Source organism: Lolium perenne, chromosome 2 (genome assembly GCF_019359855.2).
Source record: "Lolium perenne isolate Kyuss_39 chromosome 2, Kyuss_2.0, whole genome shotgun sequence".
Classification (NCBI taxonomy): Eukaryota; Viridiplantae; Streptophyta; class Magnoliopsida; order Poales; family Poaceae; genus Lolium; species Lolium perenne.
Genome location: NC_067245.2, coordinates 238,937,614 through 238,948,751, shown reverse-complemented (window position 1 = coordinate 238,948,751; position 11,138 = coordinate 238,937,614). Strand labels below are relative to the sequence as shown.

General features: G+C 40.3%; 1 protein-coding gene across 1 annotated transcript; it reads right to left on the bottom strand.

The window, feature by feature from the left end:
• Window positions 1–939: 939 nt before the first annotated feature.
• Window positions 940–8,448, bottom strand: LOC127335349 (protoporphyrinogen oxidase, mitochondrial). Its single transcript, XM_051361994.2, has 18 exons — window positions 8,143–8,448; window positions 7,901–8,036; window positions 7,521–7,586; window positions 7,358–7,408; window positions 7,207–7,263; window positions 6,811–6,896; window positions 6,500–6,536; window positions 6,330–6,395; window positions 6,073–6,113; window positions 4,769–4,901; window positions 3,596–3,784; window positions 3,347–3,421; window positions 2,516–2,642; window positions 2,239–2,347; window positions 2,093–2,167; window positions 1,822–1,928; window positions 1,485–1,599; window positions 940–1,346 (listed from the first exon to the last, which is right to left on the bottom strand). Exons 1-17 carry the CDS (start codon window positions 8,310–8,312, stop codon window positions 1,493–1,495), a joined length of 1,632 nt encoding a protein of 543 aa, XP_051217954.1. The 5' UTR covers window positions 8,313–8,448; the 3' UTR covers window positions 940–1,346; window positions 1,485–1,492.
• Between the last annotated feature and the right edge of the window lie 2,690 nt (window positions 8,449–11,138).

Below are 11,138 nucleotides of genomic sequence, written 5' to 3'. Positions count from 1 at the left end.
AGGATGCGCCTCAAAAGAGAAGTGCAGTGAAAGACATAAAGGCTCCAAGGAATGCCCTACTCATGTTTGCCTGTGCCCTAAAGTTCCCAGGGAAGCTAAATGCCTTGTGTTTTGCTTACACCAAGCACAACCAAATATCAATCCAGACAGCGAAATCATCCATCTATCCCACTCCCACTCCCTCTCATATCTATCTTTTTGAAGGGCAGCCTCCTTAATTCTAGGCAGTTGCACTACTACAACACAACCTGGTCTTGCATGCCATCGCTTTGAGATCAACATAACTTTAAAAACGAGGGCAATGATGTAGGACTAGTGCATACATGTGAACCAAACCTAAGCTTGAAGCTTCATACAATAATCCTGCGGATCATGGTAATTATGGAGTACCCCAAGACTTCAAAAAGGGGGGGCAAAGATAGAAGAGAGGAACATCATGATGGATGCACATCGGAAGTGTAGCACGCATACCGTACAAGTATATCTTTGCCTGGATCCTCACAAGACTTTCAGTTTGGCTTCAACCTGACCTGGCCTACCGACCTTTTGGTCAATTGGAGTGTTAAATTGTGTCTCCAAGTGGGAATATATGGCCTAAAGCTATCAAGTACTAGCAGTAGTACTGCAGATGCATCTCTAGGACTTAACTTGCCTACCACAGAATGATTTTTATATGGGAGCCTATCTCAGATGATTGAATGATTGACCAGACAACCTTATCAGAAATGGTTATTGAGGTTATTAGACTATGTTTTACTTAACAATACTAACACCGTAAAAATAGCAGGAAATAATTGCCCAACACATGTATCATTATTGTTCAGAGCCTCAAAGAGGCAACAGAACATACCTGGTGCACCCAGTGCACCCAAACTCGGTAAACTAGTTTAGGAATTGTCGAAAAGTTGAAGAGAACCAGCACATCACACAATATGTATCTACCATGCTGCAAAATTTCAAGTCAAACTTTATTGCATGACCCAAGAAAAAAATAAAGACAAATATCTGTGAAATTTAATACAATGTTACATAAATGTTGTTTCAACAAAAATTCTTAAAATATCGAGCACCACAAAACCCTTGCACCGGGTACCTAAATGTGTGAGGGCCAACAAAACTCTTGAGCTCTATGCAATTTTGGAGGCTTTATTGCTAGAATCTCAACTTGATAAATTATACATATCATGTATTCTCGGAAAGACAGAAATATTCCAAGATAGTAACTTCTGTTGTCAAAACATGTACTACCTCCGTTCCGAAATGTAAGCCTTTTTAGAAAGGATCACTGTTCCAAACAACATAAGTGCGCCTCAGGCCACCAGAGTTATATTGCACTCCTTGCCCATCTTTACACAAGTTGGACAGTGGATATCAGGTTAATGGTTAATGGTTAAGCTTCATAAAGAGATTCCAACCGGTGCTATCGTTTTCAATCTACATGAAGTGAGCAAAATAGTCTGCCAATGCTACAAAACATCAGATACCTTGGGTGTTAATTATCTTGCTTGATGCCTGACTCAAGATACGAGATCACCAGATCAGCAGTTTTACTTCCTGAAGCTATAACATTTCCAACAGCCAAGCCATCCTTGTTATTTCCTGTAAGACATAACCAAAGTTCAATGACTATTTAAGATAATAGTGTTACTTAATGGCATTACTATTTCTGGTTTGCTCTAGAGAACTCCAACAAGACTAATGAGATGCAAATGCATGTTTTCTTTTATCAGAGCATCATTTTCGGCAGACCAAGAAGGCATGGAGTTACATTTTCATGAAAACCAATAACAAATTAACAATATGGTGCCTTTATTGACTTGCCTGCATAGAAAAACCCTGGAAGATCACTCTCCATCTTTCCTATAGCTTCCAATGCCGAATCATAATCATGGCCATACAGAGGAAAAGCATTTTTCCAATGTATATGTCTGTGTAATGAAGAATGTCCGTGTTAAATTAATGAGCATGTAGTGGTATTTTTTATTTTATGTAAATTCAAACATTTCCTAGAAGATAGCAAACCAAAACACAAGCTCAAATGGGACATATATCAACGACTTCTACTATTAAGGCAATACGTTTGGACACTTACCTCACAAAAGTTGGCTGCCCCTCTACACCCAAGAGCTTTCTAAGGTCAGAAGTCACAAGTTGTTTCAAGATAGCCCTGCAGAAGTATAGAATATGAATGATCCACCTAAAAATAAGCATAACATTCAACATACAGAAATTCCATACGTTGGAGCTCCAGCGAGATCCCTATTGTGGCTTCCCCCAACGAATGTTGTAAATAAGTGTTGGTCATTAGGAGCTCGATCTGGGAACATCATAGAGGAGAAGAGGGTTCCTATACAAGAAACAGTCACATGTGTAACAATGTAGAGGCTATGTTCTCTGAAAAAAATGTGGAGCTAAACCCTATGAATCAGAGTTAACAAAAACATGAGTATAAGTAAACTGATATAGCAAGGTTGTTTTGTGTACATAATGGCAATTCATAGCTGAGCTAACCTACCAAGGGTTTTCAGACCATGTTTTTGCTGTTCCTTATAGGGTACCAACACCCCAAATCCTTCCAGGGGTCTTTTGACATCTTCCTTCTTAAAAGCTGTTACCATGAGGGATAACGGCAGATAATCCACCTGCATAATAAAATATCAATTAAGGCAGGATTCTGCTATACATGTAGAGTTCGAAAACGTCCATGTATGTCATGAGACGAAATCAGAGTCACCCATCCCATAAGTCATAACTGTAAACTTGTGATACAATAGCTCGTAGGCTCTAGAAGTAGTATGTTGCAATAATTTAAAGTATTCTCCAAATGAAAATATGAAATAATAGTGAAATTAGTACAACAAAGCATCTTAAGAAGTTATGGTTCCATTATGGGAATCAAAATCATATAAAATTTAACAATCAAGGACCTCTTTTGCAATGGAGAAATGTAAAACTATCTTTACTCCAATTCTGTATTCATGTCATTAAGTATGGTACATATATGTAGGTCATTTTTTCCAGGAAGTTATTTAAAGTGCAAGCACTTTTGCATGCATTACTGAACACCCACATCGAAAATCCAAATTTGTGAACTTCAGGTCCAATATATCTGGCTGCCTTCTGAAACACATCACATCACTACTAACTACTACTTTCATAGCTCCATAAGAAATTAAGTGCGTTGTGATAGAGGTATTAGCAATGACCCATATAATACACTGTGGGTCATGAAAACAAGAATGTCATCAAAGCCGCAAAGAGGAATTTCACCTAGCACCAATTTGTTTGCAAGCACAACCATATAAACCATTGGATTTGTTAATCTACACTGGTGATCTAACCTGACCTTAGGAAGAAAATCTAGCACAAAGGGAGCTCCACCTTTTGTAAACTTCATCCTCTGGACATTAGACAGTGGAGCCTGAAGAGGAGAAAATGCAAGGGGTAAATAATTAGGTTTACACACATGTTTAACGGTCATAATAGCCTGTCCTGAGTACTGAAGTAGTATCAAATTTTACACATCAGCAGGAAGCAAATTTGCCAGATTGCACATCAAATGAACTTAATAGGAGGGCAGATGAGTGTTTCTTACTGTCATAATAACAGCATCAAAGGGTTGGTTCTTTGCGAGCTCCCTGTTACTAGCATCCTTTGAATCAACAAAAATTGACCACCCATTTGATGCAGAGAGTCCATCACAGCTACATGCCAATGACAACACTTGTGTCGCAAGTTTCACATTACCATCTCCAACTTCTTTGTGAAGTGCATCTACTAGTGTCTGAAAATCAGTGAACATAAAATTTAACAAACAAGATGTTAAATAGTAAGACATGCGATATGTTACCATGCAGTGGGGCAGGGTATCACAACATTGCTTGCAGAAAGATGAGTAATGCATCCGTTTGACCATGCATGATGTGTGATTCATCATTAGTACAATGCAACTATTTGGTGATATTTAACTCGTTCTTTTATTGTAGCTGCCTTTGGCTCACTCATTATGTCAGATTTCTTATCTTGACTGCTATGATGTTAAATATAATCAAGATATACACTTGGATACATGATTGGTATTTTGTTTGACATAGCTTAAATTTACTGTCCTCGAGCTAATAAACCTGTGGCAAGTCAATAAGATTTGAGCATTGACCAAGGTTGTAAAAAGCGCTAGGCGTAAGCGAGGCGGTTGGCATTCGCCTAGTGCCTAGGCGATGCTTAAGCGCCCTAAGCGTAGTCTAGGCGGGTATAGTTTACACCAGCAAGTGTATATGTGGGTCATTATATGTAAATACACATTAATTTAGAGCATGTAAATGTGTAAATTTGTAATAACTACCTTTAGAATAATGCTCATATAGCTCGTTCGTGAATTATGGCATGATTTATTATTGAGGAAGAAAAATTCTTGGTTGCCCTGCCTAGACTTCCGTTTATGCCCTAGGCGAGGCGTTTGTCCATCGCCTAGTGCCTAAGCGTTGCCTAGGCGTCGCCTAGTGGCAGGGTGTAAACATATCGCTAAGCTCGACAATTGATACAATCATACAAATCACTGCAGCTTTCTGACTTGTGAGAGGCCTTAAAGACGTGATGCTAGTTCGCTGACTGAATATTCATCCTTGAGTGCCACAGAAATAACCATTACTTTAGTTAGAAAGTTAGAAGGCATCGGTTTTAAATGGCACAGAGTTAATAGGGTTTGCCTTTGAAATCTTTGGCACTAACAAATAACAAATAAAATGACAGGATATCATCATACGAATACCTGCATACCACCATGAAATGAAAATGACACCCGCTTATTCCTTCCTTTTCCTGATACAGCGCTTCCTTTCTTAGTCGAATCACCTTTAGCTGTTAGTTTAGACAAGATGGCACCAGCAATGATAGAACCATACCTGAGAGCATTGAAGGAGCATGAACAACAGATTTGAAAGGAAAAAGGGAAAGGTTAAAAAACATAACTGGGAAGACAAAAGTTGCTATCCTCATTTATGATAACAAGATGCTGTAGTGTAAATGTCAAGTTGAAAGTGCTAGGTCTGTTTGGACACGATAAGTCCAATGCTTATTATCATGACTGATGCAGATTACAAAGTTTTAACCAAAGTAGTTCCAGTGGTCTACCACTGCACCTCTTTAATTGCCTTTTGAAGCTTCAACAGATGATAACAGAATTATCTATCTAAGTATCAGAGAGTGATATACATCAAGTATAGTAAATTTTCGGAAATACTTTTGTACACCCACGCATGGGTGTGGGTGTTTCCATCACCATCCATTTATTCCTTGAGATTCGTGCCCACCATGGTAGAAGGAAAGATTCCTTTCTCTCTCCTCTTTTTATCTGAATCTCAAAGCACAATGGACGGTGACGGAAACACCCACACCCATGCGTGGGTGTACAAAATCCACTCTCGTAAATTTTTAGAAAAAAATCCAAATAAGCTCCAGCAAGTTGATAGTTTAGCACCTGTCCACGATTCATGGTTCGGATAGGTACTCACTACGTTTGATCGCCATTCCTTCTCATACCAGATACAATCAATGCAGGCATTTTTCTGAATAATGGTGTCATAGCCTTTTATATTGACAATAATTTAGGTTGACACTTTGTATTGCCAAAGATAATATACATAGCATCATCAGTAGAAAACGAAAATTACAATATAGATACAACTTCAAGAAGATTTATATTACTGGGCTAATTAAGAAATGTTTCACCCAAAAGTTCAGTTCTACTTCAAAGCCAATTAATCAGACTCCGTTGCCACTAGGAGGAAAAACAAAGTAATTATGCCAATGCCAATTCACGAGAATCAACAAGGAAAGAGAAGATGGTGTAGTAACAGGCTAACAGCAGAACCCATGAAAACGATGCGAGAAAAAGGATACGGGAATGTCATGAAAATACAATAATGACATGTAGAACTGACACTCCTTAAATGTGCATGCAGTTACATACAAAATGAACAGCAGATAGAAAACACAAGAATTCGGAAACAAAAAATAATGAAAATGTAGAAGTGGACAAGGGATGCAGCAAATGGAATAAATGTACAAACTTACTTCTTTTCTAAATTCCATAACGCTGGAAATGCATGACGGATCTGCAGAAGACAACTGTTACTCAAAGCCAGCACAGTTGCATTAACAAGGTGATATGGCCTATCAAAACTGAACACACATCACATGGGAGAAGGGCACATGCTGTGTACACACATAAAACAAGATAAACTATGTTTACTATGGAAATATGGAGATAGAAAATAAAAATATATATCTAACAAATGCAGATAGTTGGACATGACACAATAATAACTTACAGATAATGACTCAGGATCTCCTGCACTTGTTCCAGCTACAAATGGATCAATAAGGTAGTCGACAACCTGTAATAAACAAGGAAATTCTTAGCATGTCTGGTTACAATGAACTGCAGAGATTTTGATTACATATGACTAGTTATTCAAGATTTGTCCAGGAAAAAACTCACTTCCTTTCCAAAGTGGCGTTCAAAGAAGCTCCCAACACTGAAAATGTGTCAAAACAGGGAAATTCAATTATTCATTAACAAACTATTGCACACAAGAAACAAAGGCCCGCTATGCATATCTGCCTTCTAGCTACACAAAGTAACATGCAGATAATATAAAATCACTGAATGACCTCTCAAGTCCTCAACATTTTCTTACAAGGGCAATAGTTTATTACTCCGTACCCAAGTTCAAGAAAAAAAGTTTATTACTCCATATGTTTCGCACTTGACATCTACATCAATGTAAAACACCAAGTATGAAGGCTCACCTCTCACGTATATGCTCATCAGACACTTTCTTGGAGTTATTTCTGCTAGATTTCTCATAAAGAAATGGTTCCAGAAATAACTTAAACTGCAAGGGTAGGAAATAATTTTGATGAAAACGAATGTAACATGATGCAGACAATGAAACTTCAAGGACAAAAATCTTTTAAAGTGACAAAGTTCTGGAGAATGCACAAATGTATCAAGTTGTTAACTGAATCCCTAATTCAGGTCATGGTGATGAGCATCAACATAAGCATTTGATAAAGTGATTCTACTTTGCTATGCATCTCTATCGACCAGTGACACTGACAATAAACATTCAACCCGGACCTAGTAATTCACTGTTTTGCATCTTCTGTAGACTGTAGCAGTCAACATTAAATAGCAGGCCATACCTTTGATTTTGTAGATAGAAGACTGCTTTTCATCAGCGCAATGGGATCTGAGGGAATCTTAAGAAAAAAAAGGAGAATATTCAGAAGTGGGGTACCATAAGGGAAAAAAAGTAGTACAACAGATGCATGAGCTAGATCAAAAACCTATTACCAATGCTGGCGCTCCATCTTTAACAGTGTAGCGCTTGTGCTGGGAGTTAGGCTGAAACAGACATTGAACTTATCAAGCAAGTGACAAACTGGAGCAGGTAACAATACAGCAGCAGGCAAGCATAATAAATTAAGTATTCCAAAGATATATCGTTGGCACATACATACTGCAGTCTGTCCTCGAGGCCAAGATCATCGATTAGTCTACTAGCCTCCAGTGCGCTTTCGGTCTGCAGGTAAGAGAAGCAGGTTATGTCATGAACTAATGTTCTAGCTTCCGATTCAATTTCAATTTCGAACAAGGAGAGAGGGGAGTCTGCTCCATGTCCTACCACCCCCTACATGCCCCACCAGGAGACCAGTGTCACACAATAAGCACACCCTTCTTAGCGATCGCGACATGGAGCACAGCACGATAATGTACACAGGCTGATCGGTTCGCTCGAGCCTTTGACTGATTCCACATTAGGAACTCCGAAGCATATACCGACGCACAGTACTCCACGAATTCAGAGTCCAAGTAAACGACAGAAAATGGGCTCACCATGGTGTTGGCCCCTTCGTCCCAGAGGAACCCTCCGTCGGAGTTGGTCCGTATCTTCCCCCCGGCCCGGTCGTCCGCCTCGAACACCGTGACCCGCACGCCGCTCTTCCTGAGCCTGTACGCCGCCACGAGCCCGCTGCGCAGACCGGCGGAACCGAGCACCGGCATTCCGTCAAACACCTCACGCGCACAGGCACGGAACCATTAGAATTCTGGGAGGGGGGCGAAATCGTGTCGCTCACCTGACGCCGGCGCCGACGACGGCGACCGACCTGGCGGGCGCGGCGCGGGGGTCGTCGGAGGCGGCCATGGCGAGCACGGGGCGGGGCCGGCGCCCGCGCGCGGAGGCGGTGCGGCGAGGACGGGTGCAGGCGTGGGACGACGAGGAGGGGGCGGTGGCGGAAGTGAGCATTTGATTTGGGATTTGGATGGGGAGAGGGAGAGGGACGCTCGTTTGGTGTCGCCGATCGGAGTCGCGGAGTAGGTTGGTGTGCTAGTCACGTCCAAAGTCCAAACGGGAAGAGCCGTCTTGGCGATGGCAAGGCTGCAAGTGTTGGCCCCCGGTTTCTAGTTTCACAGAAGCTAGTTTTTGGAAAACTATGGGAAGAATATGTAGTGGAGAGAAGGTTATGGTTCATACTGTTTTTTTTTTTTGGCTTTTGGTTATTTGGCTTGTTTGATGTGTTGAGCTGTGAAGTGTCTATAACCCCTCTAAATTTATATGTCCTCTAAGTAATTGGTAATACCATGCGTATGCTAGTACATAACAAGGTAGAAATGAATAAACACCGTTATCAATAGTTCGACGATGATACCATACATCCTACAATTCATTACATGGAGAAAAAAAACATCTTTTAGTCCTCGCGAAATTACAATAACAAAAGCTTCTTAGACAACTAAACTTTCAGCAACTCTGTGTGGCAGCGCACCCATGACGCTATCAGAAGAAGATGAGGTGCTTCCACCGACATAAGATGCACTACCCTCGTGGATATACGAGCCTCGCTCAATTTTGTCGAAATGGCCATCATATTGCTTACTATCGCGAATGAAGTTATGAAAACACATGCATGCGGTGATGATCTTCGTTTGCGTCTCCCGGTCGGGGAAAATGGTATAGAAAGCAGAATGCGCCACTTCATCTTAAGAACGCCAAATGCTCTTTCAATGGCATTTCTTAGAGATGAATGAAGATGGTTGAGTTTCTCCTGCATGTTTTGAGGAGGCGCACCCTGGAATTCCGGAACATGGTAGCGTTGCTCTTTGAATGGAGCGACATAACCAGTCCTATTGGGATACACAGAGTCGATAAAATAGTATTTTTCTGCAAGTAGCAAAAAGATCGTGACATAATTGTGCTATTTACGAGCACATATTTTTTGTACATAATATGCGAAAGGATTACCATGAGGAGGATTTGGATAATTGGCAAACCTAGGCCGAGCATCAGTCCATACACATGTATCATGAGCGGACCAGGCCATCCAGGAACAGCAAATGTGAACCTTAAGTCAAAATCGCATCTTGCAAGGACATTCGAACTTGTATAGTATCTCTGATAGTGTATTTTATCTTGTCCTTCTCAGCAACTAAGACGGGAATATGTGTTCCATCAATTGCCCTAATGACATCTTTGAAATGAGGCCAAAATCTTGGTTGTCTAAATTTATGATGAACTTTGGTGAAAGTAGCATCATGGGGTCTAATGTAATCACCCGCCATACGATCTACACAGTCTAACACCTCATGAAACTTCTTGCTGACAGTAGAAACACTACGCTCAAAATGATCTGTGGGCTTCACAATTCGACTCAGGTCCCCCAACATCCAAAAAAAACAGAGCTAGTGATTCTATACTGTACATCTAAGAAGTTGACTCTAGATTATATTTAGCAACAAGAGTTTCATGTAACATTCTGAAAACTGATATCCTCATCCTAATCCTAAAACACATGTCGAATTTCTTTGGATTCTTCACTCTCTCCTCAACCCGGTGTTTTCTTGTCATCAAGGGATTGTTCTAGCCACATAATTAAGGTGCCTTTTCACCATCTTCTGTACAAGCCGCAAGAAGATAATACATGTCTATATCATCATCAGAATCATCGTTTTAAGAATTCATATGTAAGTACACGAAAAACAAATAAGAAAAATTTCATGACATAATTGCAAAACAAATAAGGTGTGGATCATATTAAAAAAAATTAACATATTGTCATCAAAGTACAAATCCATGTTCAAAGTAAATAACATAGGGTCATCCGAGATACAATTGCATAACAAATAACATACGGATCATCACATTACAAGTTCATAACTTCTTGTTATGTTGCTCCCATGTTATCCTAATCCAATCAAGCCTCTGCTCAGCATCCTCCTCCAAACAAATGAAAACATCATGATACTCTTGTAGGATGAACAACTGTGTGGCATAGAAGTACTCCTTGCTCCCGGGTTTACCTCCATCCGCAGAGATTAAAGCAACCATCCGCCTAATCTCCTGCCTAGCAGAGTCCTGAACACACTCCAGAGATGACATGGAGTCTCTACTCTTCTCTTCCTCTATCATTCTAATATGCTCATTCTTCTCCTCCCTTTTTCACATGAAATCTATCATAGGATCCAACCTCGAAACACTCCTAGTGCTCATCTTTGGTGTTGCTACAGGGCTAGGTGAGTAAGGGCATCTCTTATTCTTCTTACCTTGACCACACAAAGGTGTAATAACAGGCTCATCGTCACCTTCACAACCTGAACCATCAATGTCATCAACATTGACTCTAGACTGGGAAGCTTCAGCCTGAAAAGCTGAGATGATGGTGGCACCCTAGCAGTTACATTGGTCACAACATTCCTGTCAAGAAATTTCTTGAAGTCCCACTGCTATGCGAAACTTGGCTGCCTCAGGACACATCTGCATGTACAAGAAAACATCAGTATATCAAATAAGAAGAAACAACTAAAGGAAAACATAGGGCTGCCCACCAATATGATTGCCTGTAACTCAAGTTCCCACCAATGGTCACTTGCAGCAATGGTTTGAGTGATAGGATCTCTTCCTAGACCAGATGCATGGTGATTATTTTTATTCACTTCTTCGATGCACACGTCAAGAAACACACAATGAGCAAACACATCCCAATTTGCTTTCCCATGTTTCGGCTTTTCAATCTAAAAATACGTACATTAGAAATTACAAACAGAAAACTGAAATCTGTAGTCATGTACTATCAAT

What these genes read in the sequence shown, in the direction of transcription:
- LOC127335349 (XM_051361994.2), bottom strand. Translation starts at nt 8,312, where the DNA reads ATGCTCACTTCCGCCACCGCCCCCTCCTCGTCGTCCCACGCCTGCACC. An exon ending in GTCGTCGGCGCCGGCGTCAG is followed by an intron (nt 8,037 to 8,142) that starts GTGAGCGACACG and finishes CGGTCTGCGCAG; the next exon opens with CGGGCTCGTGGCGGCGTACA. An exon ending in GATGAGCATATACGTGAGAG is followed by an intron (nt 6,537 to 6,810) that starts GTGAGCCTTCAT and finishes ACACATTTTCAG; the next exon opens with TGTTGGGAGCTTCTTTGAAC.